This window comes from Oncorhynchus tshawytscha, linkage group LG04, assembly GCF_018296145.1.
Source record: "Oncorhynchus tshawytscha isolate Ot180627B linkage group LG04, Otsh_v2.0, whole genome shotgun sequence".
Taxonomy (NCBI): domain Eukaryota; kingdom Metazoa; phylum Chordata; class Actinopteri; order Salmoniformes; family Salmonidae; genus Oncorhynchus; species Oncorhynchus tshawytscha.
In genome coordinates this window covers 45,980,435-46,007,484 of record NC_056432.1, presented here as the reverse complement: position 1 = coordinate 46,007,484, position 27,050 = coordinate 45,980,435, and the positions used below count along the sequence as shown (strand labels likewise).

General features: G+C 43.7%; 1 protein-coding gene across 1 annotated transcript; it reads right to left on the bottom strand.

Annotated features, from left to right (window-relative positions):
• Nucleotides 1–565: 565 nt before the first annotated feature.
• Nucleotides 566–25,611, bottom strand: LOC112248880 (heparan sulfate glucosamine 3-O-sulfotransferase 1). The gene is made up of 5 exons (XM_024418274.1): nucleotides 25,321–25,611; nucleotides 5,231–5,631; nucleotides 4,738–5,002; nucleotides 4,270–4,444; nucleotides 566–2,184 (listed from the first exon to the last, which is right to left on the bottom strand). The coding sequence occupies exons 2-5, from the start codon at nucleotides 5,465–5,467 to the stop codon at nucleotides 1,956–1,958; spliced, it is 906 nt and encodes a 301-aa protein (XP_024274042.1). The 5' UTR covers nucleotides 5,468–5,631; nucleotides 25,321–25,611; the 3' UTR covers nucleotides 566–1,955.
• Nucleotides 25,612–27,050: the final 1,439 nt, after the last annotated feature.

The following is a 27,050-nucleotide window of genomic DNA, read 5'->3' as shown; positions in this document are numbered from 1 at the left end:
CTGCTGAGATAGGACATATGTGTAATGAACACGATGGGAGACAGAGAGCTGGTTTTAAGCGCAGCAGGTGTTTATTGCAAAGAACCACAGGAGGAGGCAGGTAGCTGGGTCCAGGGGCAGGCAGAAGGTCATACACAGGGGTCCAAAAGGGCAACAGTACAGGCAGGGAAAAGGCTAGTTGTCCGGGAGATCAGGAAATAGGTAGATTACAGGAAATCCGATAGTGAGTCAGGTAAAAACTATCATACAAGGGAGGAGTAAATCACGGCAAAAACTGCTCCGATAGACTTGTGTCGCAAAACAAATAATACCTCACAGTGATGGGGGCAAAGAACTGAACAAAATAATGTGTGATAATGACATACAGGTGTGTGAACAGGTGATTAGAATTCAGGTGATTGGGATCTGGAGAGTGAGCTGCGTTCAGGGGATCTAGGTTTTTGAGAGTGTGGGTTGGAAGCAGACATTACAATATGATCTTTACAATACGTTCTGTCTAGGCCTAGTAATGTATTTTAGTTGGTACCCCCCCAATCGCTATGTTCTATTAAATATAGTTATTTTCTCTGGGTTAAAGTACAACAGTACACATTTATTGAAGAAGATTTTAGAAAACATACTTACAATGCATTACAGCTCAAACACCTTAAAATCTAAATTCAACAATCCCAAAAATATACATTTCTATTGAACATTTGATAGTAAAATATTAGAATAATAACAAGATAAGTACACATGATTATCTAAATGAGGACATTATTTTAGCTCACAGGCATACTTTTTACAATGGTAAACGATTTTGTGAAAATGGTAAGCAGCCTCAATCTTCAGACTCGGTTTTGAAATAGCTTCATATGGGTACAGTAGATCTTCAGATGGACTGACCTTTTATGCAATTAAGCATTCAGTTATAGTGCAACAATAAGCCCCATCTAATTTCAAAGCATTCTTCTACCCTCTATTTTCTGTACACTTATACATTTCCTCCAATGGTATCTGCTCTGAAACTCATTTTAATGACCATCAAAATGACAAGATTTGTTTTTGTCGTGATTGTTCACGATACAATTGTATGGCACAGTTTATTGTAATTATTTTCTTACACTCGATTTCATTCCAGTTTGTGCAACCAAGGCCAACAATGACAGGCACCAGCAAGAGTCATGATCAGGTGCTATTAGGACCACCAGGCATACAGTATTAGAGAATGGGCACTTCAGTTCATGTTCTCCAGCAGGTAGTACCATTAAAAAAAAAAACAGATCACTAGAATGGATATTCCCATTCAAGTCAATGTTCCGTGATGGGTGGACCAGCTGCCATATTGAATGTACCCACCATCTATTTCTATGGGTAGTTAGAAATAGTGTCCCTCAGTGAGAGTTATCTTACACAGTCTATGCTTGTTGTGCTTTTCACTCCCAGGCCTGGCTTGGTTCAGCACATTGACAGTAAGACAATTGAGAACATTCAAAACGTAACACCTCTAAAGATCTTTAAAATCGTCTGTGTGCATCTGTGGTTTTATCCTTTCATCTCTCAGTCAATTCATCCACCCACACCCTTCAATTAACACATAAATTAATCCATCCGCACACCCAACAGTCTGCACAGCAAACTATTCATCCATTCATCCCATCCACCCCCCTACGTGACAGTCAACACACCAATCTACCTATCCGTCCAATCAATCAACAGTAACTTCACACAGGCCAATGTCTTTTCACTGTTGACCTGCTCTTAGTGTCTCTAAGAGTCTCTAAGATTACGTTCTAAATGGTACCCACTCTGCCCAAAAGTAGTGCACTACATAGGGAACAGGTGACCATTTCAAAGGCATCCCAAATATTTGCTATTATGGCCAATATCTCCAGTTGGCCCTGTCTGTCCCCTCTCTCTGTCCCATTAAAGGGGGTATCAGAGCAATAAAGGGCCTTTTGTTTCTTGATGCACAGTCAGCACCAGGAGAAGGAACGTCCCACCATTTCAAAGAACAGGCGGTTGGGTTCTTTGAAGTATCGGCAGAGCTTCCTGAAGGCCCGGGAGCTGAGAGGAGCGTGGGGCCTCCCCTTGGACTCATCCAGACACTTGTCATGGCCCCCAGCAGAGAGGAGGCAGTAGAAACCTTTAGTTGTGTTGAAGTAGAAGTTGGAGGGAGTGATGCGGGGCAGCAGGTCCAGGAACCTATAGATCATTTATTTATTTTATTTAACTAGGCAAGTCAGTTAAGAACAAATTCTTATTTACGATGATGGCCTACTACAATGACGGCCTACATTAGATGAGATTAGATTAAAAACTTTAATCTCCTCAATGAGGCAAATGAATAGCATCTTACACAATATAAGTTACATACAGACAAAAGTAACAAGTGGGCCATGAAAGGATCTTCTCTTGGAGGCCATTTTTTATTCAGGCCAAAGGGAAGATGGCGGAAATGGATGTTCTGTTCGAAACTGATGGCGGGTCGGATAAAGATGAGAGTGAGAATGAGTGGGCTACAGTCATGAAAAAGAAAGGAAACAAAATAAGTAAAGTTGGGATGGAAGCTAATAAGTTTCATGGGTGCATTGGGTGAGGTGGCGTTGGTGGCAGCCGCAAATTCTGGTTTTAGTTAGATTTTTTGTGTGTCCGTGGAACATACTTTGCACCTCGAAAATATTTTTGAATGCAGTTTTGTGTATGGATTTACGAAGCAGGGCGCCTGTCTCTGGGGTTGCGCATGAAGTGGATGCAGATGATATACCTGAGGAAGTAGATGAAGTGATTTGTGCATGATGACTGACCTGTGTGGCGAATGGAGTAAGAAAACCCACTTCGTCCATATTATAATGTCTCTCCCTTCTCATGTAAAGCTAGGCTTTATGAAATATCTTTTAAGAGCTGTTGTCCTTAAGCTCCTCCAGTGTAATAAATGCAAAAGATTTGGGCATGTCTCAAGTGCAGATAGGGGGGGAAAAAATCATATGCCAGCTGATGTTATATGCTGCAACTGTGGTGGCCACAGAAGTTTGGTGGCACCTTATTTGGGGAGGATGGGCTCGTGGTAATGGCTGGAGAGGAATAGGTGGAATGGTATCACACATGGTTTGATGCCATTCCATTTGCTCAGTTCCAGCCAGTATTATGAGCCATCCTCCCCTCAGGAGCCTCCACTGGTGGTGGCGAACATATGCCCTAGTCCCTGGATTGCGCTGTTAGGGTGAAGGAGACAGAGGTGGGGAGAATAAGGGCTGTCCAGCTTGTCTCCTATCTGGAGGTGGAGAAAAGAGTTGAAGGAGCGAGTGGCGTTGAAGACGCCATGGTAATTGAGACTGCACCAGTGAATGTTTCTCGGCAATCAAGGGATCCTGATATATAACATGTAGAAAAGGTGGACTTTGTAGCATTTATTGCAGTGGTCATAAACTGCACAGCACAAACAAAGAAGAAATCAGATAACATTTGAATTATCGTGCAGCAGTATGCTTTTTGGGACTCAGTGAGTTTACAGCCGAGGCATTGCAAGAAATCTTGTCAAAGGATGCTCCGCCCTCACATGCCCCTCAGCCTGTGTAGGGATGTGATGTTATTTTTTTGTGTCTGTTTTTGTTTGTTTACATGATGTCGTTTTTATCCCCCTTTAATACAATGGATGTTTTTTCTATAGTTTACCACCTGTACAGTAGGTGGCGGCATGCACCTCTAACGTGTGTTTGTGGACCGCCATAATAACATATAAGATGAATAAGAAGAAGACTGCTATTTCCGGGTCCTTTCAATGAACTTCCAGTTCGTTGTGTTTGGTGTGCTCATCTCTGTGAATTTTTACCAACAATAGACATGAGGCTAAATGTATTCAAAAAGCACGGTTGGTTAAATATGTAGGCTACAAGTTAAAGTGCGTGGTGATAAAGTTTAACTTAGGCCATTTTATTCAAGTATAAGCCTGTGTCCCAAATTGTACCCTATTTCCTATATAGTGTAGTATTCTTGACTAGCCATCCCATTATGGAATGTCATGTTGAACAACAAAGGAGCTGATTGACTGACTATCCTTTGAAAATGTCTGCTGTGGCTTTGGCTACCTAGCATCTCCATCCCTGGATTGAGGTATGTTTTCCTGAGCTGTATCTCATGCCGGCTACCTGGTTTCCTGGGCAGCCTGCCGTTCCGACCTTACAGGGAAGATGATCAGTGATCGTAAGGTCAGAATCTTATAATGTCTACTTTTGACCAGAGGGTGTGTTTTTGGAACACACCCAAAAATTACATTAGGTATAACATTACCTCTCCGCCCTCCGGAGCTCTGGGAAGGGGTCTCTGATGAGGGCCTCTCCGTCCACCACATGGACCTGCTCCCTGGGGAAGACTTCCAGCCAGCGGTCCAGGTGTTGGTGGTACAGACTCCTCTGCAGGGCTTTGTAGGCCGGGTCAATGTGGCCCTGGCGGAGCAGCAGCTCTTCTACAATAGAATACATGAAATAGAGTAGAATATAATATAATATTTAGAGCAGAAATGTATATTGTCTTTGCTTTTTCCTAACTCTTGGCACACATATAGGTTAAGAGGAACAGGATCTGAGGTATGGAGCACTGGATGGATTTACATTTTTGTTGTTAACTGCATTTCTCAAGTGAATGATGGTGGTGGTAGTAATGATCTGACACAAGCAGCCCCCAATTATCTATCGCCTGGGACTTGAACTAGCAACCTTTCGGTTACTGGGTCACCACTCTAACCTCGGTGCAACTTACCTAGAGACTTGTAGGGCTTGTGGCGGGTCACCCTATTATGGAGAACCTGGGTGTAGTCGGAGACGAGGCGCTCAGCGGGGTCCCGGACGATCAGCAGGAGTCGGACAGCAGGGTTCATCTCCCAGACCCGCTGAGGGACCTGGGGAGAGGAAAAGTAGCCAGGGGTTTTCTCCACCGTCACTTGCCCAGGCAGGGTGAAGGGCATCTGGGCACGATACCACGCCAGCCCACGCCGGTAGTGCTCTTCCACGTTGAAGTAGTGCACCTAAAAAGAAAGTATGTAGGGTTGTTTAATACCTTACCCCCCCCCCCACAATTTTTTTTTTTACTTCTGTAAAGTCTGCATTCTAGGATTTTATCTTGTTCTTTCATTCTGTTATGCTGCATGACTATTTTCATACCATTATGTTAAAGCTTTGAGAGTAGTCTATTGTGTGAAAGTCTTTACAATTTAAGTTGAGATGGTCATGATGATGTTTCTATTTATCATTACCTCAGCCTTGGCCACCTCTACGTCCGGATGGAGGTTGAGCATCTCCAGGAGGGCCCTGGTGCCACCTTTACGCACGCCGATGATGATGGCTCCAGGTAGTCGCTGCTTGGTGGCATTACGAGAGGGGGAGGATGAGGGGGAAGAATAGCCAGCAACTCTGAGCACCCGTAGACAGACACATAGCTGGGTCTGCAGCAGGAGGAGAACCAGCAGGGCTAGGAGAACAGTCCACAGCATGGTGGACTATGGGCTCTGGAGGTGGGAGGATGAGGAGGGGGGAGGTACACACACACAGATACAGGAAGATACCCACAGGCTGTGGGGCTGGGGCGAGGAGGAGGGTGGGGGTAGGGGCTCCTAGGTGAAATGGGTTCAGGATCCAAGGGTCTTCAGTGAAGAGACTGCAAATGAAGAGTTATTTTCCACTGTCAAAAGCAGTTTTAAATATCTGAGTTCATATTTTAGGTCATATAAATGAGTTACATTTAGGGTAGAGAACTCATGAAGACTGGAACTTCTTGTCTGTATTAGGGTTTCAAAGCTACCAGTAATTTAGAAAGTCACTGGAACCTTCAGTGATTTTGGCAATTAACAGAAAATCAATGGCAATCTATTGTAACTTTGATCATTTATATTTTAATAACTGTATTCATGTATTATAAATGTATTATATCTGTGTCCATGTGTCCATTAGTTTCTAGTATATATACCATATTGTTAAATACAAAATAGCCCAATTAATGAAAAACGATTCTCGTGAACAATGGCATTATTTAGAATTAACTAAAATCCTTGAAAGATACCAGCCCTAATGCGTATTGTCCCTGCATGTGTCAAACTCAGTTTCCCCTCTGTGGAGCAATATTGTTAATTAAATAATTAATTGAAAGAAAAAAACAAAGTATTTGGTGCAATGTCAAATGGTAAAAGTAGGCTAATGATCAAGTTCAATTTGTTTTTTAATAACCACATGGAAGTGATGGACACTGAACTATGTGGATGTGGACTAACATCAGAGAATGAACAGTTCCACACAATTTAGATGATAAGTCTCCATCTTATTAATCTGGTGGAATAAGTAGGGTATCTCTCAGTCCTGGCGTGGGTGGTTCTGTCTGTCACTTGTCCTCAACAGACAGGCAACCAGTCACAGAAGGAGGACTTGTAGAGAGCGATTGCAAAGTCAAGGCACCATGATGACATAGTTTGTTGCTGTGGTCACCAGGCCTTAACATCACTACACAGCGGTGTCAATACATGTAACATGGTCCTTCCTCTGACATTGTCTCTCTGTTTCTATTGCTGTTATTGTGTTCAGGCCAGCCTGATGGGGCTGAGTTATTTATTCACTTGTTGTGTGTGTGTGTGTGGGGAGGGGGGTTCCTGTGTTCGGTTCCTGTGTTCCTTTTTAATTGCACCTTAGGGGAATGTTGTTGCTCCAGCCGCCCCGAGAGTTTGTCTAGTCTCCCTGCTCTGTGTCTCTTTTGTCATCATTACCTTCATCAAGTCAGCTATCAAGGCCGAAGGGTTTGTCTAGTCTCCCTGCTCTGTGTCTCTTTTGTCATCATTACCTTCATCAAGTCAGTTATCAAGGCTGAAGGGTTTGTCTAGTCTCCCTGCTTGGTGTCTCTTTTGTCATCAAGTCAGCTATCAAGGCCGAAGGGTTTGTCTAGTCTCCCTGCTCTGTGTCTCTTTTGTCATCATTGCCTTCATCAAGTCAGCTATCAAGGCTGAAGGGTTTGTCTAGTCTCCCTGCTCTGTGTCTCTTTTGTCATCATTACCTTCATCAAGTCAGCTATCAAGGCTGAAAAAGGTGATCATGTACAATGTTGCCATAAAGTTGGAAGCACAGAATCATCTAGAATGGTGTACATTTTGGGGATCTTTTTATTTCAGCGATCTTGTGCATGTTGCTTTTATATTTTTGTTCAGTATATATTGAAATTATGTAGAAATAACGTTGATTCAACCATTGTGTCCCAGTGGGAAGTTGGTGCATGCTTCCCGTGTGTGTGTGTGTGTGTGTGTGTCCTGTGACTCCCTGGTATGTTGGAGTATACAGTATCCCTCCTGTCGAGACACAGCGCTTTCAGCTTGACTTCCACTCTGCTAATTTGTATTTGAATTTATTATGGATCCTCATTAGCAGCTACTCTTCCTGGGGTCCAGCAAAATTAAGGCAGTTTATACAATTTTAAAAACATTGCAATACATTCACAGATTTCAACACCCCCCTGTATGCCCTCAGGCCCCTACTCCACCACTACCACATATCTACAGTACTAAATCCATGTGTATGTGTGTGTATACCATCGTGTGTTAGTGTGTATGCATGCGTCTGTGCCTATGTTTGTGTTGCTTGACATTCCCCACTGTTCCATAAGGTGTTTTTTTCTATTTTTTAAGTCTAATTTTACTGTTTGCATCAATTACTTGATGTGGAATAGAGTTCCATGTAGTCATGGCTCTCTGTAGTACTGTGTGCCTCCCATAGTCTGTTCTGCACTTGGGGACTGTGAAGAGGGACTTGTCTTGTGGGGTATGCATGGGTGTCTGAGCTTGTGCCAGTAGTTTAGACAGACATAGTCTAGTTTAGACAGGTGCATTCAATATGTCAATATGTCTCATAAAGTAATGATGAAGTCAATCTCTCCTCCACTTTGAGCCAGGAGACATTGACATGCATATTTTTAATATTAGCTCTCTGTGTACATCCAAGGGCCAGCATTGCTGCCTTTTTTGTGGCACCTGACCACACGACGGAACAGCAGTCAAGGTGCGACAAAACTAGGACCTGTAGGACCTGCCTTGTTGACAGTGTTGTTATTAAGAAGGCAGAGCAGTGCTTTATTATGGACATACTTCTCCCCAGCTTAGCTACTATTGTATCAATATGTTTTGACCATGACAGTTTACAATCTAGTGTTACTCGAAGCAGTTTAGTCATCTCAACTTGCTCAATTTCCACATTATTTCTTACAACATTTAGTTGAAGATTAGGGTTTAGTGAATGTTTTGTCCAAAGTACATTGCTTTTAGTTTTAGAAATATTTAGTTTTAGAAATACTTATTCCTTGCCACCCACTCTGAAACTAACTGCAACTCTTTGTTAAGTGTTGCAGTCATTTCAGTTGCTGTAGTAGTTGACGTGTATAGTGTTGAGTCAACCGCATACATAGACACTCTGGCTTTACTCAAAGTCAGTGGCATGTCGTTAGTAAAAATTGAAAAAAGCAAGGGACCTAAACAGCTACCCTGGGGAATTCCTGATTGTACCTGGATTATGTTTGAGAGGCTTCCATTAAAGAACACCCTCTGTGTTCTGTTAGACAAGTAACTCTTTATCCACATTATAGCAGGGGGTGTAAAGCCAAAACACATACATTTTTCCAGCAGCAGACTATGTTCGATAATGTCAAAAGCTGCACTGAAGTCTAACAAGACAGCACCCACAATCATTTTATCACCAATTTCTCCTAGCCTGTCATCAGTCATTTGTGTAAGTGCTGTGCTTGTTGAGTGCCCTTCCCTAGAAGCATGCTGAAAGTCTGTTGTCAATTTATTTCCTGTCAAATAGCATTGTATCTGGTAAAACACAATTTTTTTCCAGAAGTTTACTAAGGGTTGGTAACAGGATGATTGGTTGGCTATTTGAGCCAGTAAAGGGGGTTTTACTATTCTTTGGTAGCGAAATTACTTTAGCTTCCCTCCAGTCCTGAGGGCACACACTTTCTAGTAGGCTATTGAAGATGTGGCAAATAGGGGTGGCAATATCGTCTGCTATTATCCTCAGTTTTTTTCCATCCAGATTGTCAGACCCCGGTGACTTGTCATTGTTGATAGACAACAATAATTTTTTCACCTCTTCCACACTGACAATTCTTGTTTTTCATAATTTGGTCAGATATACTTGGATGTGTAGTGTCAGCGTTTGTTGCTGGCATATCTTCCCTAAGTTTGCTTATCTTGCCAATGAAAAAGTAATTGAAGGAGTTGGAAATATCAGTGGGCTTTCTGATGAATGAGCCATCTGATTCAATGAATGATGGAGCCAAGTAGGCTTTTTTTCACCAAAATATTATTTAAGGTGCCCCAAAGCTTTTTACTATCATTCTTTATATAATTGATCTTTGTTTCATAGTATAGTTTATTTTTATTTAGTTTAGTCACATGATTTCTTAATTTGCAGTGCGTTTGCCAATCAGTTGGGTTGCCAGACTTATTTGCCATACATTTCTCTTCATCCCTCCCATACAATTTTTCAATTCCTCATCAATCCAAGGGGATTTAACAGTTTTTACAGTCATTTTCTTAATGGGTGCATGCTTATTAGTAACTGGAATAAACAATTTCATGTGACTTTAATATTCACATGGAAAAGTCCACAGACCCACTCCAAAAGGCTTTCGGAGCCATCATCGACTCAGTGGGTTTTGTCCAACATGTCTCTGGACCCACTCACTGTCACAGTCATACGCTGGACCTAGTTTTGTCCCATGGAATAAATGTTGTGGATCTTAATGTTTTTCCTCATAATCCTGGACTATCGGACCACCATTTTATTACGTTTGCAATTGCAACAAATAATCTGCTCAGACCCCAACCAAGGAACATCAAAAGTCGTGCTATAAATTCACAGACAACACAAAGATTCCTTGATGTCCTTCCAGATTCCCTCTGTCTACCCAAGGACGCCAGAGGACAAAAATCAGTTAACCACCTAACTGAGGAACTCAATTTAACCTTGCGGAATACCCTGGATGCAGTTGCACCCCTAAAAACTAAAAACATTTGTCATAAGCAACTAGCTCCCTGGTACACAGAAAATACCCGAGCTCTGAAGCAAGCTTCCAGAAAATTGGAACGGAAATGGCGCCACACCAAACTGGAAGTCTTCCGACTAGCTTGGAAAGACAGTACCGTGCAGTACCGAAGAGCCCTTACTGCTGCTCGATCATCCTATTTTTCTAACTTAATTGAGGAAAATAAGAACCATCCGAAATTCCTTTTTGATACTGTCGCAAAGCTAACTAAAAAGCAGCATTCCCCAAGAGAGGATGACTTTCACTTTAGCAGTGATAAATTCATGAACTTCTTTGAGGAAAAGATTATGATTATTAGAAAGCAAATTACGGACTCCTCTTTAAATCTGCGTATTCCTTCAAAGCTCAGTTGTCCTGAGTCTGCACAACTCTCCCAGGACCTAGGATCAAGAGAGACGCTCAAGTGTTTTAGTAATATATCTCTTGACACAATGATGAAAATAATCATGGCCTCTAAACCTTCAAGCTGCATACTGGACCCTATTCCAACTAAACTACTGAAAGAGCTGCTTCCTGTGCTTGGCCCTCCTATGTTGAACATAATAAACGGCTCTCTATCCACCGGATGTGTACCAAACTCACTAAAAGTGGCAGTAATAAAGCCTCTCTTGAAAAAGCCAAACCTTGACCCAGAAAATATAAAAAACTATCAGCCTATATCGAATCTTCCATTCCTCTCAAAAATTTTAGAAAAGGCTGTTGCGCAGCAACTTACTGCCTTCCTGAAGACAAACAATGTTTACGAAATGCTTCAGTCTGGTTTTAGACCCCATCATAGCACTGAGACGGCACTTGTGAAGGTGGTAAATGACATTTTAATGGCATCGGAACGAGGCTCTGCATCTGTCCTCGTGCTCCTAGACCTTAGTGCTGCTTTTGATACCATCGATCACCACATTCTTTTGGAGAGATTGGAAACCCAAATTGGTCTACACGGACAAGTTCTGGCCTGGTTTAGATCTTATCTGTCGGAAAGATATCAATTTGTCTCTGTGAATGGTTTGTCCTCTGACAAATCAACTGTAAATTTCGGTGTTCCTCAAGGTTCCGTTTTAGGACCACTATTGTTTTCACTATATATTTTACCTCTTGGGGATGTTATTCGAAAACATAATGTTAACTTTCACTGCTATGCGGATGACACACAGCTGTACATTTCAATGAAACATGGTGAAGCCCCAAAATTGCCCTTGCTAGAAGCATGTGTTTCAGACATAAGGAAGTGGATGGCTGCAAACTTTCTACTTTTAAACTCGGACAAAACAGAGATGCTTGTTCTAGGTCCCAAGAAACAAAGAGATCTTCTGTTGAATCTGACAATTAATCTTAATGGTTGTACAGTCGTCTCAAATAAAACTGTGAAGGACCTCGGCGTTACTCTGGACCCTGATCTCTCTTTTGAAGAACAAATCAAGACCACTTCAAGGACAGCTTTTTTCCATCTACGTAACATTACAAAAATCAGAAACTTTCTGTCCAAAAATGATGCAGAAAAATTAATCCATGCTTTTGTCACTTCTAGGTTAGATTACTGCAATGCTCTACTTTCCGGCTACCCGGATAAAGCACTAAATAAACTTCAGTTGGTGCTAAATACGGCTGCTAGAATCCTGACTAGAACCAAAAAATTTGATCATATTACTCCAGTGCTAGCCTCTCTACACTGGCTTCCTGTCAAAGCAAGGGCTGATTTCAAGGTTTTACTGCTAACCTACAAAGCATTACATGGGCTTGCTCCTACCTATCTCTCTGATTTGGTCCTGCCGTACATACCTACACGTACGCTACGGTCACAAGACGCAGGCCTCCTAATTGTCCCTAGAATTTCTAAGCAAACAGCTGGAGGCAGGGCTTTCTCCTATAGAGCTCCATTTTTATGGAACAGTCTGCCTACCCATGTCAGAGACGCAAACTCGGTCTCAACCTTTAAGTCTTTACTGAAGACTCATCTCTTTAGTGGGTCATATGATTGAGTGTAGTCTGGCCCAGGAGTGGGAAGGTGAACGGAAAGGCTCTGGAGCAACGAACCGCCCTTGCTGTCTCTGCCTGGCCGGTTCCCCTCTTTCCACTGGGATTCTCTGCCTCTAACCCTATTACAGGGGCTGAGTCACTGGCTTACTGGGGCTCTCTCATGCCGTCCCTGGAAGGGGTGCGTCACCTGAGTGGGTTGATTCACTGATGTGGTCACCCTGTCTGGGTTGGCGCCCCCCCCTTGGGTTGTGCCATGGCGGAGATCTTTGTGGGCTATACTCAGCCCTGTCTCAGGATGGTAAGTTGGTGGTTGAAGATATCCCTCTAGTGGTGTGGGGGCTGTGCTTTGGCAAAGTGGGTGGGGTTATATCCTTCCTGTTTGGCCCTGTCCGGGGGTGTCCTCGGATGGGGCCACAGTGTCCCCTGACCCCTCCTGTCTCAGCCTCCAGTATTTATGCTGCAGTAGTTTATGTGTCGGGGGGCTGGGGTCAGTTTGTTATATCTGGAGTACTTCTCCTGTCCTATTCGGTGTCCTGTGTGAATCTAAGTGTGCGTTCTCTAATTCTCTCCTTCTCTCTTTCTTTCTCTCTCTCGGAGGACCTGAGCCCTAGGAACATGCCCCAGGACTACCTGACATGATGACTCCTTGCTGTCCCCAGTCCATCTGACCGTGCTGCTGCTCCAGTTTCAACTGTTCTGCCTTATTATTATACGACCATGCTGGTCATTTATGAACATTTGAACATCTTGGCCATGTTCTGTTATAATCTCCACCCGGCACAGCCAGAAGAGGAATGGCCACCCCACATAGCCTGGTTCCTCTCTAGGTTTCTTCCTAGGTTTTGGCCTTTCTAGGGAGTTTTTCCTAGCCACCGTACTTCTACACCTGCATTGCTTGCTGTTTGGGGTTTTAGGCTGGGTTTCTGTACAGCACTTTGAGATATCAGCTGATGTACGAAGGGCTATATAAATACATTTGATTTGATTTGATTTCGATTTGATTTTATTTCATAAATGTGTCATATGTAGCGTCTGGTTGCTCCTCATTACACACCATAGACCAGCAAATATTTTTCACATCATCAACATATGAATCACGACAAAATGTATTGTATGACCTCGTATACACTATTATAGGCCCAGCCTTTGGAACTTTGGTTTTCCTAGATATGGCTAATATATTGTGATCACTACATCCTATGGATTTGGATACTGCTTTAAAGCAAATCTCTGCAGCATTAGTAACGATGTGATCAATACATGTTGATGATTTAATTCCTGTGCTGTTTGTAACTACCCTGGTCGGTTGACTGACAAACCTGAACCAGGGTGCAGGCACTGGTTACAGTTTGAATTTTTTTCTTGTGTGGGCAGCTTGATGATAGCAAGTCAATATTTAAATCACCAAGAAAATATACTTATCTGTTGATATTACATACATTATCAAGTATTTCACACATATTATCCAGATACTGACTGTTAGTACTTGGTGGTCTATAGCAGCTTCCCACAAGAACGAGCTTTAGGTGAGACAGATGAACCTGTAGCCATATTACTTCAACAGTCTCTAAGCTTTACAGGAATGTGGTTCTGAATATTGGCCAGAACACCGCCCCCGTTGGCATTTCTGTCTTTTCGGTAGATGTTGTAACCATGTATTGCTACCAATGTATCATCAAAGGTATTCAGAGAGTTTCAGAGATGTCATCTGTTACAAGCAAGTTATTGACTTCATGGACCTTGTTTCTCAAGCTGCATATATGGGCTATTTTTATCAGTTTTCTGGGATGCTTGATTGTTTTTAATGCTTTACTGGCAAGCGTATCAGAAGTAGACTTACTCATGTCATTTATTTACAGGGTGCACAAAGTGGTCTTCCTACTAGGGCACACCGCCTCAGTGCTAACAGTGTATCTCTGATTCATAGGCTCATGATTACTGCATACACTAGCTGTAGGATAAACAGAAGTATTCGGTGCAATTAGGGGCACATAAATTAAGTGACTTACATTGTGTTTGCCAATGCCCCTAGGATCATGTACATTTGATGCAGCATTATGATGACTCATTGTCACAATGGTAGGTCATTAACTGAGCTGGCCTTGGATCATTGACCAGTCGAATGAACCCTCTCTCTCGCTCTCTCTTTACAAAAGCCATTTTATCAATTAATATTATTCTCGTTCCCCATTTCGCTATATTCTCTTCTTCTCTTTCAACATTTTTCTCTCTCCCCTCTTCTTTTTGTCCTATATCCCTATATATATCTCTCACATGAAGATGCAGACATGAATATAATACATGATAGCTGAGGAATTACCCTAAAGGCTATGGTAACGCACACAGAAACCTCTTATCTACTCATCAATGAATCATTCTACAATCCCACGTTGCATCACACTCAGTTCCCTGAAATGTTCTAATCGCACAACTTTTTATTTCGGTAAGAATAGAGTGGCAGAAACTTGCTTTGGGAACAGTCCGAAACACAGTACATCATGAATGTTCTCGCTCTTATCACAACACTGGCAGAGACGGCTGATATGAGAGGAGTTCAGAGGTAGTATGTGTATGCACATCCAGTTACTTTTAGATACTTGGTATGAAGGGTCAAGTCATGAAAAAAGGACACTTTTTCCACATATTAATAGTGGACTTTACAGTAATGAGTGATTGGGGAGGGATGGGTGTTTCATTATAGAGTCAGAGGAGGGCCTCTAGCCCAGGCAGATCCCAGTGCTAGGCACATGTCTTTTATTTGTTTATCCCAAACCTTAACCCTTAACCAGAATGACTGCCTCAACTTAACCTTCAAAAATCTATGTTTTACCTCCCGTGGGCAAACGTTGAATTCTGAAGTCAATTTCACAATTTTGTGAGGTCTTGTTGCTCATGCCAGCTTTTAGTTCAGCTCTGTTCAATAGGAGAGCTTCTCTCCCACTAGCAGACAGCAGGCTATTCCTTGTGACTCCAATTTGGCACCATGCAAAAACCACAACAACAAGGCTTAGATTGTCCATGGTGAGTGGGGCTGTGAGAGTTCCACATGGACTAACAGTATTTCTAGGCTGAGAGAGGAAACTTTAATGAATCTAATTATTTGTGAAATATAGATGTAATATACTGTCACACCCTGATCTGTTTCACCTGTCTTTGTGCTTGTCTCCACCCCCCTCCAGGTGTCGCCATCTTCCCCATTATCCCCTGTTTATTTATACCTGTGTTCTCTGTTTGTCTGCTGCCAGTTCGTTTTGGTTCGTGAAACCTACCAGCATTTGTTCCCTGTTTTCTAGTCCTTCCCGGTTTTGACCTTTCTGCCTGCCCTGACCCTGAGCCGGCCTGCCGTTCTGTACCTTGCCCCACATCACTGGATTATTGACCCCTACCTGCGCTGACCCTGAGACTGCCTGCCATTCCAGACCTTTTGCACCCTCTCTGGATTACCGACCTCTGCCTGCCTTTGACCTGTCGTTTGCCTGCCCCTGTACTATAAATATACTTTTGTTTCTTCGACACTGTTTACATCTGGGTCATACCTGAAACCTGATAATATACTATATAATATAGCAGTGCTTTTTCTGTTTTCTCTTTCTCCTCTTGCTTTTTCTTGGCTAGTTTATGGGTGTGTGGATTTTGTTAGTTTGAATATTGCATGGTTTGGTGAGCTGCTTCTTACTTTGTATCTCAATCTGCATGTGTTTACTCTTTGTGTGTGTATATGAACACACGTCTCTGTTTGCCGTTCTGTGCCTTAGAACTATCTTTTGGTGGGTGCTGGTATTTGTGGTTGGGGGTGTCGGGGATAATCCTGCACAGAGGGACAAAGGGAGGGATGGAGGGAAGGCGGGTAGGGATGGTGGGGACAGATGTAGTCTGTGTGTTTGTTCTCTGTGTGTGTGTGTGTGTGTGTGAGTGTGTGTGTTCTCAGCGGGAGTGTGTGTGTAACGCAGGCAATGAGATTGGCCCTAGTAGGGGGTGGCATGGTGAAATCCAGTTGATTGCCAGCCTAGCCATATCACCAAGGCTGTTGGACAGTAGATAAAGTCTCTCTATGTCTTTCTCTCTGTTTCTCTGTTTATGTCTGTTTCTTTCTCTCTATTTCTTACTGTCTCCTTCTCTCCATTTGTTTCTCTGTTGCTCTCTCGGTCTCCTCCTTTCTCTCTCTCGGTCTCCTCCTTTCTCTCTCTCGGTCTCCTCCTTTCTCTCTCTCGGTCTCCTCCTTTCTCTCTCTCGGTCTCCTCCTTTCTCTCTCCCGGTCTACCCCTTTCTCTCTCTCGGCTCTCCTCCTTTCTCTTTCTCAGAGATAGGCGCTTGCAACACCAGGGTCGCGGGTTCAATTCCCGCTGGGGCCAACCTTCTGAAAAATGCATGCAAGTCGCTTCGGATAAAACCGTCAGCCAAATGGCATATATTACTACTGTGCATGTGTTATTATTCCTTCAGACAACTATCACAAAAAACCCAACCATATTATTTAATATAATGTATTTGCACACACAAATGACAAAGAAAATCTTCATATAGTCTCATTATATTTTCATTCCATGTGTGGATAGACAAAAATCATCCAAGGGAGATCTATAAACAAATTCAACAAGGACATGAGAGAGACGAATCTGTCATACTCATTGCATGAGTTTGGGACTACTTCAAACATTTTCTTGCCATTCCATAAACTAGCTACCACAACGAAGCTAGCTTTCACAACAAAGACAGAACATTTTAAGCTGTAGTCAAATGTAGGATCTGGAATACTTTCTAATTGTATGACCTGACTAGGTAAACATTTGTGTTTCCTGTTCACTTCACATGGTCAGGAACAACTCCTGTCACATGCAAGCTACCCTTTCTGGGGAAGTGTGTGCGACTGTGTGTGCGACTTTTCAGAATGCGGCTGGGGGAATGTGTCTATATGACAACTCTATTTCATTCACAGACTGGTCACAACCTTGAGGAGTAAGACTAATGATGTCTTCTTGAGCCCATGCAGCATCTGAATTTGTTATAGTATCTGTGTGTGTTTGTGTGCCAAAAAGGCACTCCTAAAGCCTTAAGAAGCCCCTCGGCGTGTACTCCTCCTTTACATGAACAGGCTTAAGTTTGAACATCAGATCTCGTTCTTCAGAAGAATGAGGGTTGAAAAGAGAGGAAGGGGGGAAAGGGAGAGACGTTCTGGAGATAACGCCTGTTATCGGGGTCCAGAAAGTCTCTGTTTCCCTGCCCCCTCTCTTTCTCGCTCCTTCTCCCTCTTGCTCTTTCTGTCTCTCTCCACTTCTCTCCAGCAAAGACACTGACTGGAGAAATCTGCCCACCGATCCCCGACTGGGTTTCAAATTAGACTCTTTACAAAAACTCCACACCAGCCGCCCAACCCTCTCCCCCCTCACACACACACACCCCACCCCAGACACACTTTTCTCCCCCTCCCCAGCCATTCGCGCTTTAAGATCTGGGTCAATCGTATCAAACACTCAAAAGAGCTCTCTATAGTCTGTGTGTGTATGGCGCATTAATAATGAGGATGGTGATGTGTGTATGTGTGTGTCAGAGAGATGGGCAGGGGGGTGTCTGGGTTAAAAACAGGGTGTTTCGGGGGAGTGTGTGTGTGTGTGTGTGTGTGTTTGGGATCTAATTAAAGATGCCTCTGGCATGCAAGTGTGTCTGGGCGCAGGCGTTGGCATACACCCCATGCTAATGTCTGGAGTGTGAGTTTACTGTTCATGGCAGTCTGGCACAGGGCAGTGCATGCGTGTGTGTGTGCATGTGTGTGTGTTAACATGGCAGCCTGTGCCATTTAGATTTGGATAGGTTAAAACAGACAGACAGTCAGAAAGAGAAAGATAACAGGCTGCCTGTCAGTCTGTTTAGCTGCACCAGAAGGTCCCGGGGTACAGTCTAGTGTAGTGTGGAGCGCTGACTCCTGATGCTGAATCACACACACAGTTACATGCACAGATGTAGGCTTGAAACAAATGCACAGAGGTAGCTAAGAGCGTACAGAGGTAGTAAGAGCCCACAGAGGTAGCTAAGAGCCCACAGAGGTAGCTAAGAGCCCACAGAGGTAGCTAAGAGCGCACAGAGGTAGCTAAGAGCGCACAGAGGTAGCTAAGAGCGCACAGAGGTAGCTAAGAGCGCACAGAGGTAGCTAAGAGCGCACAGAGGTAGCTAAGAGCGCACAGAGATTAGCTAAGAGCGCACAGATGCATACAGGCACCTCCCTTCACCCACATATCAGCCAACCAATACACACACGTGTGCACGCACACACTCAAACACACAACTCCCCCCCTCACGCACACACCCTTGTTTACATGCTCACTGTCCAATGTAGCACATATGTTGGTTTTCACACAGTAACGTACTGTAGCTCTGACAGCCTGCTGTCACTATCTGGCACATTACATCACAGTGGATATAAACAACCAGGTTTGACACGTGGATCACTGATGGAGTGAAAGCAGGATACGGGGACTACTCTCACTTCCTCTTTTACTCCTCTTTCTCATTAAACCGTGATGGATCTTGTGTGCTTGTGTAGCTCCTGGTACCAAACTACAGTCACTCATTTCACTGGCTGTTTGTTGTCAAGAGAAAGTCAATTCTGATTTGTCTATGTGTGTGTCGGTGTGTGGGTCCACCAAGAGTCTGTGTCCACCGAGAGTCTGTGACAGAGTCAATTAGGATCTATGTGTGTGGGCAGGGTGTGTGTGCATCTGTGTACTGTACTGTATATGAGCAAGGGTGTGTGTATGTGGTTTGGGGGATGTGCATATGGGTGTTTGGAATGGGGGCAAGTAGACATGGGGGAGGTCTGTCTGGTCAATATCATTATGGGCTAGTGAACAGTGGTGGAAAGTACTCAAGTAAAAACACTTTAAGGTACTACTTAAGTATTTTTTGGGGGTATATGTATTTTACTTGACTATTTATAGTTTTTGCAATTTTTACTTTTACTTCTCTACATTCCTAAAGAAGGTAATGTACTTTTTACTCCATACGTTTTCCCTGACACCCTAAAGTACTCGTTACATTTCGAATGCTTAGCAGGACAGGAAAATGCTCCAATTCACACACTGCCTCTGATCTGGCCGAAGCACGAAACAGAAATGCTTCCCCTGTAAATTATGAGTGTTGGAGTGTGACCCTGGCTATCTGTAAATTTTAAAAAAACAACAATACAATTGTGTCGTCTGGTTTGCATAATATAAGGAATGTGAAATTATTTATACTTTTATTTGTCCTTTTGATACTTAACATTTACTTTTGATAATAAAGTATATTTAAACCAAATACTTTTAGACTTTTACTCAAGTAGTACTTTATTGGGCGACTTTCACTTTCTATTAAGGTATTGGATACTTTTCCCACCAACGTGGGTCCTGAACTCTGCCTATCTAGATTTAATATGGGAAGAGGGTACGGAAGAGATGAAGACAGGAGGAGAGAGGGAAAGAGGGAGAGAAATAAAGAAAGAGAAATAGTAAGTAAGATGATAGTGGCGGCAGGTAGCCTAGTTGGTTAGAACGTTGGGCCAGTTATAGAAAGGTTGCTGGATCGAATCCCTGAGCTGACAAGGTAAAAATCTCTTGTTCTGCCTTTGAACGAGACAGTTAACCCACTGTTCCTCGGTAGGCTGTTATTGTAAATAAGAATGTGTTTGTAACTGACTCGCCTGGTTAAATAAAATAAAAACATTTGCTGTAAGGTGGAGAGCAAAAGGAGAGGAATGAGGAGAGAAGGACCTAAAATCATTCTTTGTAACCCTCTCACCTGGGACCATGAGACTAAGATGGAGAGATGAAGGAAGGGGGGGAGAGAGAGGAACTGACAAAGAAAGAGGAGTGGTAGAAGTAATATACCCAGCCAGGTATGGCCCCAACGCTCCAGCGCCATCCATTTTCAGGGCTAGTTGATTCGGCAGGTGAGATGAAAAGGGAAGAGGGTGGCTCTTTCTTTCTGTCTGTCTGTCTGTCTGTCTGTCTGTCTGTCTGTCTGTCTGTCTGTCTGTCTGTCTCTCTCTCTCTCTCTGTGTCCTTCTCGCTTGCTGTCCTTCTATCTGTCCCTCGTATTCTCATAGTGGTTCTCTGTGACATATCTAATAGCCTGTGTGCCTCTGTGCTGTACACCCCACTGCTTCTCCAGACTGACACACACACACACACACACACACACACACACACACACACACACACACACACACACTGCGACGAGGGGCGCGGAGGTGGAAACATTAGAACATCAGGGTTTTAGCAGGGGGGTTTTGATTGACCAAACACTTAAGACTATTACCATCGCCCTCCTCACCCTCTTGCTCACCACCCTCTCACCCTACCTCTCCGCCCTTCCTCTCCCCATACCCCAAGTCCTCAGGCTCTCATTGTGACTGGAAATTAATGAGTGCGATCCTCAGTCCCTCCCTCATCCCTCACTCCCACCTTGGGCTTTCAGCTTAAACCCCTCCTATGGTGTTTTCACCATCAAGGTCAAACCAATGCCATGTACAGTAGTACAGTATTGCCCAACAGAGATTTGCCAATGTCACTGTCTGGTGTCCTTGGTCTGATTTTAGGGGACAGACAGTTTACAGTTACAAACTGATAAATATGATACAAATTGGATTGATTGGATTTGATTGATTGACACAACAGCATGGAAGTTCTTTCAGTCAGTGGGTGTGTTATAGGACTTGGTCTTTAGAGTCCAGTCCTATATTGGCATTTCCTCTCCGATGCCCTTTTCCCTCCAGCCTTCCACCCAACTACCCTTCTCCCCTGACCCTAATCCTACCCAGGGGCTTCATGACCACACAGACTAGGCCCACCCAAACAGCCCACCCAGAGCTCCCTGTCCTGACTCTCTGCCCCACTTTATCCCACTTTATCTTAACCACTGCCCAGCAACCCCAAAGAGCTAACCCCAGACCCAAAGAGCCAGACCTAGCCCAACCCCAGAAACACAGTCTGTGTGTCCATCCGCCCGTCTGTCTGTTGGTGTCTGTGTAATGTGGGACCTCTCCTGCTCCCTCCATCTGGTGGTCAGTGGGTGGTCCTGTCACCTCTCCTTAAACCAACTGGAGTGTGATGGTCTAGCAAACACTGACTCTGTCTCCACATTAATGCGTGCATGCGTGTGTGTGTGTGTGTGTGTGTGTGTGTGTGTGTGTGTGTGTGTGTGTGTGTGTGTGTGTGTGTGTGTGTGTGTCTATGATGAGCTGAGGTCATTGTGCACTTGTGCCACCCGTACTGTAAGGTGAGAGGATCTTTGCCCCAACTCTAACTGACATGGTGGAGGACTGCCAGATGAATGAACTTTCTCCCTGAGGTCCTGTAAACACACACTGTTAGCACTCAGCTAAATACATACTCACTTAGTTAAATAACACTCCGCTAGATGACCTCAACATTATCAACAGTTGGCTATTTCTGGTGAGAAAATATACTGGGAAAGGTATTGTCGATTCTATCGATTTACAGTGTAAAGTAAACAAACACTTCCCGTCCCCCCTCCCACTGTAACTTTTTGGAGTGTGTAGCCGTAGCATGCGCCTCATTGCCCTCCAGAGGACATGCTCTCTGCTCATAAATAATGTCCATGTATTATTCACAGCTGCTTCGCAAGCTCCCCCTGCTAATGCCTCCTAATGTGCCCAAACACACAGTTTCCACACAGCCTGGCCTGCACTCACACACTCACAGGGCCAGGTGACACAGTGACGGACAGAGACCCCTTATACAGTGCAGGCCAGTGCACAGGGAGGCTGGGTGACTTTCTCTCTCTCTCTCGCTCTCTCGCTCTCTCTCTCTCTCTCTCTTTCTCTCTCTCTCATGTATGTAATTATAACCACTGAAGCACACTGTATGAACTGTCTGTCCTCTCTCTCTTTTACTCTCACTCTCTCTTTCTCTTGTTTGTGTATATCTCTCTCACTCTCTCTGTTTATCTTTGTACCTCTCCCCCTCATCACCTATCTCTTCATTGTCCCTCTCTAACATCTTTTGTCATTTAGCAGACGCTCTTATCCAGAGCGATTTACAGGATCAATTAGGGGGTTCTTCAACGATCTGAGACGCTAGGCACCCTCTCTATAGCTTCCATATCTCCATGTCAACAGCAGCTTTATCAATATGGGTTCAATCCATTTTCCCACACATGCATCATAGTTTCTGACTGAGCATTGACTCAGTTAGCTTGAGGACACAGTGTGTCAAAGCCAGGGTACGGTATTACGACAGAGTCAACCTCATCCATATGTAACAGTGCCTTTGTGACTCTGCTTAGGAGGTGAATGCAGTCTGAATGAAGAGAGGTTTTAATGTGCAGTACACCAGGGCACACTCTGTATGATAAAAATAACTATTTTTCAAAGTACAGTACTATGTGATTTTTTTACATGACTTTCTAAGACAGCTGAAACAAAGTAATGGTACCACTATTGACATAGTAAAAGGTTTATCCCTGAATCGGCCATAATGCACTCTTGACCCGGCCATGTGGGGATTTTGTTTTGATGAGCCAGGATGTCTTGATAAAGCCACAACTCCTCACATCACATGGTGCTGTTGTCCCGGTTAGTGACTGATTCAGAGACAGAGGCTCTATTCACTCTGACCATGTCTCTCACCCTCTCTATCACTCCCCCACTCTCTATCTCCCCCTCTCCCTATCACTCCCCCTCTCCATTACACCCTCCCTTTATCGCTCCCTCCGTATCTCTCGGACCACATCTACACTTTCCAAACATTACAAAGGTCAAACAATGTTTGGTTAGTTTTACTTTTACTCCTTTGGCTGGTGATTTCCTCAAGCTTGCTGGAAATGGGAAGGGGAAATCTGAAAATATACATTTTGTGGGTTCGTTTTAAATTAGCATAAAAAGAGAATGGCAAAACCCCCTACTTTGGCAATTGATTTACGATGAATCTTGAATGAGTTCGAGAGGTTGGTTGGCTTACTCACAACATGATTGATATGACAGGATCAAGAACATAATATTCACATACTGAATCAGACTGTTGTGGTTGGTTTTCACTACCCTGGAGTTGTGAACTACCACTAGTCCAGTGACTGTCACATGCCAGATAAGTTAGAGAGGTTGGCTTTACAACATGACGGATATGACTATCATGAATATGATGTTCAGAGTCCAAGGCAGTTGTGGTTTATACTTCGCTGGAGTTGTGATTCACTATGGGTGTGTAATATATGCAGCCCACAACACATGCTGTGTGTCCACCACTACCTGTCTATCCACATACCACAAGTTCTCCACTAGCTGTTGCTTAAAAGACCATATCATAAATCTCTCTCTCTCTCTGTGAGCATCTATCTGTCCCCCTCTCTCACTATCTCACTCTCTTCCTCTCTCTACCAGCATCTATATCTCGCACACTCACACACACACACACATGCACGCACGCACGCACGCACACACACACACACACACCAAAGTGACATTCACAGACCACTCCCACTGGCCACTGACTTCAATTAATGTCACCATGTCATTGAATTTAGGATAACCCCTAGAGCCGATGTCCGGACCCCTGCAGAAATGCAATTAGCATAATAAAAAAATCCACATAACAATCTGTCTGTTTTAGCTACTGATATCAGTTTTGGATGCATCTCAATCCACCGCATCCCCCGATGTCGCACTTATGCATCTGTGGTGACAGAGCTAAAGCGGTGTTTGCCAGACCATGAGATATCCCAAAAAAACGGTTCTCTCACAAAATCGTATGTTGCGTCCGAGAGGTTAATTACCCTTCTATAGAAAGATGAGACTCTCACGAACACAATGGTGTTCTCCGTTTTGCTCTACGACCGCCACAAGCGTCTTGGGACTCCTCTTAAGACGGTACAGCCAATCTGCCAACGTCTGTCTGTAGCGTCCGAGCAGTTTGGCCTGCACACTAATATGACCCCTCTGTGGAAAGGTGAGGCTCTCACAAACACGTACTTGCCAGTTGAAACATTTTATGGAACTATACAGTACATGTATAATTTGTAAATGTTTCCTGATCTTTCCTATATCTGAGAGATATAATAAAGATTGGCAAACATTTTTTATATATATAGTCTTTTACATTTATTTAACCACTTATTTTTGGTATTAAACAGACACTTCAAAATAAACCTTTTGGGGACTGTCTATGGTTCCATGTAGTGAATCTGTTATTCAATGCGTTTGTTTGGACTAATAGCCAAATAAGGCCAAATAAAATTAATAGCCAATTAAGGCCAAATTCAACATCAAATATACACTACCTTTCAAAAGTTTGGGGTCACTTAGAAATATCCTTGTTTTTAAAATAAAATCAATTTTTTTTGTCCATTAAAATAACATCAAATTGATGAGAAATACAGTGTAGACATTGTTAATGTTGTAAATGACTATTGTAGCTGGAAACGGCTGATTTTAATGGAATATCTACATAGGCGTACAGAGGCCCATTATCAGCAACCATCATTCCTGTGTTCCAATGGCACGTTGTGTTAGCTAATCCATAGTAGGCCAGCATCCCGGAGTCGCCTCTTCACTGTTGACGTTGTGAGGCGTCTGCTTCTCAAACTAGACACTCTAATGTACTTGTCCTCTTGCTCAGTTGTGCACTGGGGCCTCCCACTCCTCCTTCTATTCTGGTTAGGGACAGTTTGTGCTGTTCTGTGATGGGAGTAGTACACATTTTTGTACGAGATCTTCAGTTTCTTGGCAATTTCTTGCATGGAATAGCCTTAATTTCTCAGAACAAGAATAGACTGATGAGTTTCAGAAGAAAGTGCTTTGTTTCTGGCAATTTTGAGCCTGTAATTGAACCCACAAATGCTGATGCTCCAGATATTCAACTAGTCTAAAGAAGGCCAGTTTTATTGCTTCTTTAATCAGAACAACAGTTTTCAGCTGTGCTAACATAATTGCAAAAGGGTTTTCTAATTATCAATTAGCCTTTTAAAATGATAAACTTGGATAAGCCTACACAACGTGCCACTGGAACACAGGAGTGAGGGTTGCTGATAATGGGCCTCTGTACGCCGATGTAGATATTCCATAAATAAATCTGCCGTTTCAAGTTACAATAGTCATTTACAACATCAACAATGTCTACCCTGTATTTCTGATCAATTTGATGTTATTTTAATGGACAAAAAATGTCATTTTCTTTTAAAAACAAGGACATTTCTAAGTGACCCAAAACTTTTGAACGGTATTGTGTATATATATATTTTTTATACTAGGATCTTAATATTAAAAGTGAAAAATTCAGTGTGTGAATAAGAGAGAGAGAGAGGTCTTACCTGAGTCACTGTGACACTGAACCTGTGTCTAGGGTTTCCGCTGTCTTCCTCTTTTCCTCTTCTCTCAACTCCTCTGTGTCTGATCTCCTTTCAAAGCTTTCAAAGTGTTAGATAATTCCGTTCAATGTTTCCCTTTCTCCTCCTTTATTTCCCTCCTTCCTTTTCTTCCTCTCCTCTTCTCTGCTGTTTGTGGTGTGCTTGCCCCGCGTTACACTGAGGATATGTGTGTGTGTCTGCCTCTGTGTCAAAAAGAGTGAGTGAGTGAGTGAGAGTGTGGTGTTGAGTGTGATTCCGTTGAGTGTCAGAGCGACTGACAGAGAGAGAGAGAGAGCGACAGAGAGAGAGAGAGAGAGAGCGACAGAGAGAGAGAGAGAGAGAGAGCGCAAAGCAAGCACAAACACATCGACCCCTTAGGGAAATCCCTCCTCCCTCTTCCACCTGCCCCCTGCTCTCTCTCCATCAACCCCTCTCTCCCATTCTTCTCTCTGATTTATTTGTCTTTCACATACTTTCTCTGTCGATATTTCATCCCAACACTTTGAAGGGACTTAACATTTGAATCTTTCCCTCCTTTTTGTTACTATGCATATTTTGATGATTTCTTTTCAGCCATAACTATGCCTTAAGACGTTCTTAAACATATTTGTGAAGACATCTTGAGACATCTTACTGTGAAGATATTTCTTGGGAAATTGTCACACCCTGACCATAGTTTGCTTTGTATGTTTCTATGTTTTGGTTGGTCAGGGTGTGATCTGAGTGGGCATTCTATGTTGGATGTCTTGTTTGTCTATTTCTATGTCTGGCCTGATATGGTTCTCAATCAGAGGCAGGTGTTAGTCATTGTCTCTGATTGGGATCCATATTTAGGTAGCCTGTGTTTCACTGTGTGTTTGTGGGTGATTGTTCCTGTTTCTGTGTTTTGCACCAGATAGGACTGTTTTAGGTTTTCGCACGTTTGTTGTTTTGTTAGTTTATTCGTGTACAGTTTCTTTATTAAAGTACAATGAATAACAACCACGCTGCATTTTGGTCCGTCTCTACTTCACCTAAAGAAAACCGTTACAGAATCACCCACCACAACAGGCGCAAGCGGCGTGGTAACGGGCAACAGCAGGAGAGGCAGCAATGTCTGGACTATACTACTTGGGAGGAAATAGACAGGTGGGCGGTCGACCCAGGAGGAGTGCCGGAGCCCGCCTGGGATTCGCTGGAGCAGTGCGAAGAGGGGTATAGAAGAATGGAGTTGGAGAAGCAAGCACGGCGGCGCGGTAGGAAGCCCGAGAGTCAGCCCCAAAAATTTCTTGGGGGGGCACACAGGAAGTGTGGCGAAGCCAGGTAGGAGACCTGCACCAACTTCCTGTGCTTACCGGGGGGCTAGAGAGTCCGGGCAGGCACCGTGTTATGCTGTGAAGCGCACGGTGTCCCCAGTGCGGGTGCATAGCCCGGTGCGGTACATTCCAGCTCCGCGTATCGGCTGGGCTAGAGTGGGCATCGAGCCAAGTGCCATGAAGCCGGCTCTACGCAGCTGGTCTCCAGTGCGTCTCCTTGGGCCGGCTTACATGGCACCAGCCTTGCGCACGGTGTCCCCGGTTCGCCTGCATAGCCCAGTGCGGGCTATTCCACCTCGCCGCACTGGCAGGGCGACCGGGACCATTCAACCGGGTAAGGTTGGGCAGCCTCGGTGCTCAAGAGCTCCAGTTCGCCTGCACGGTCCGGTCTATCCGTCA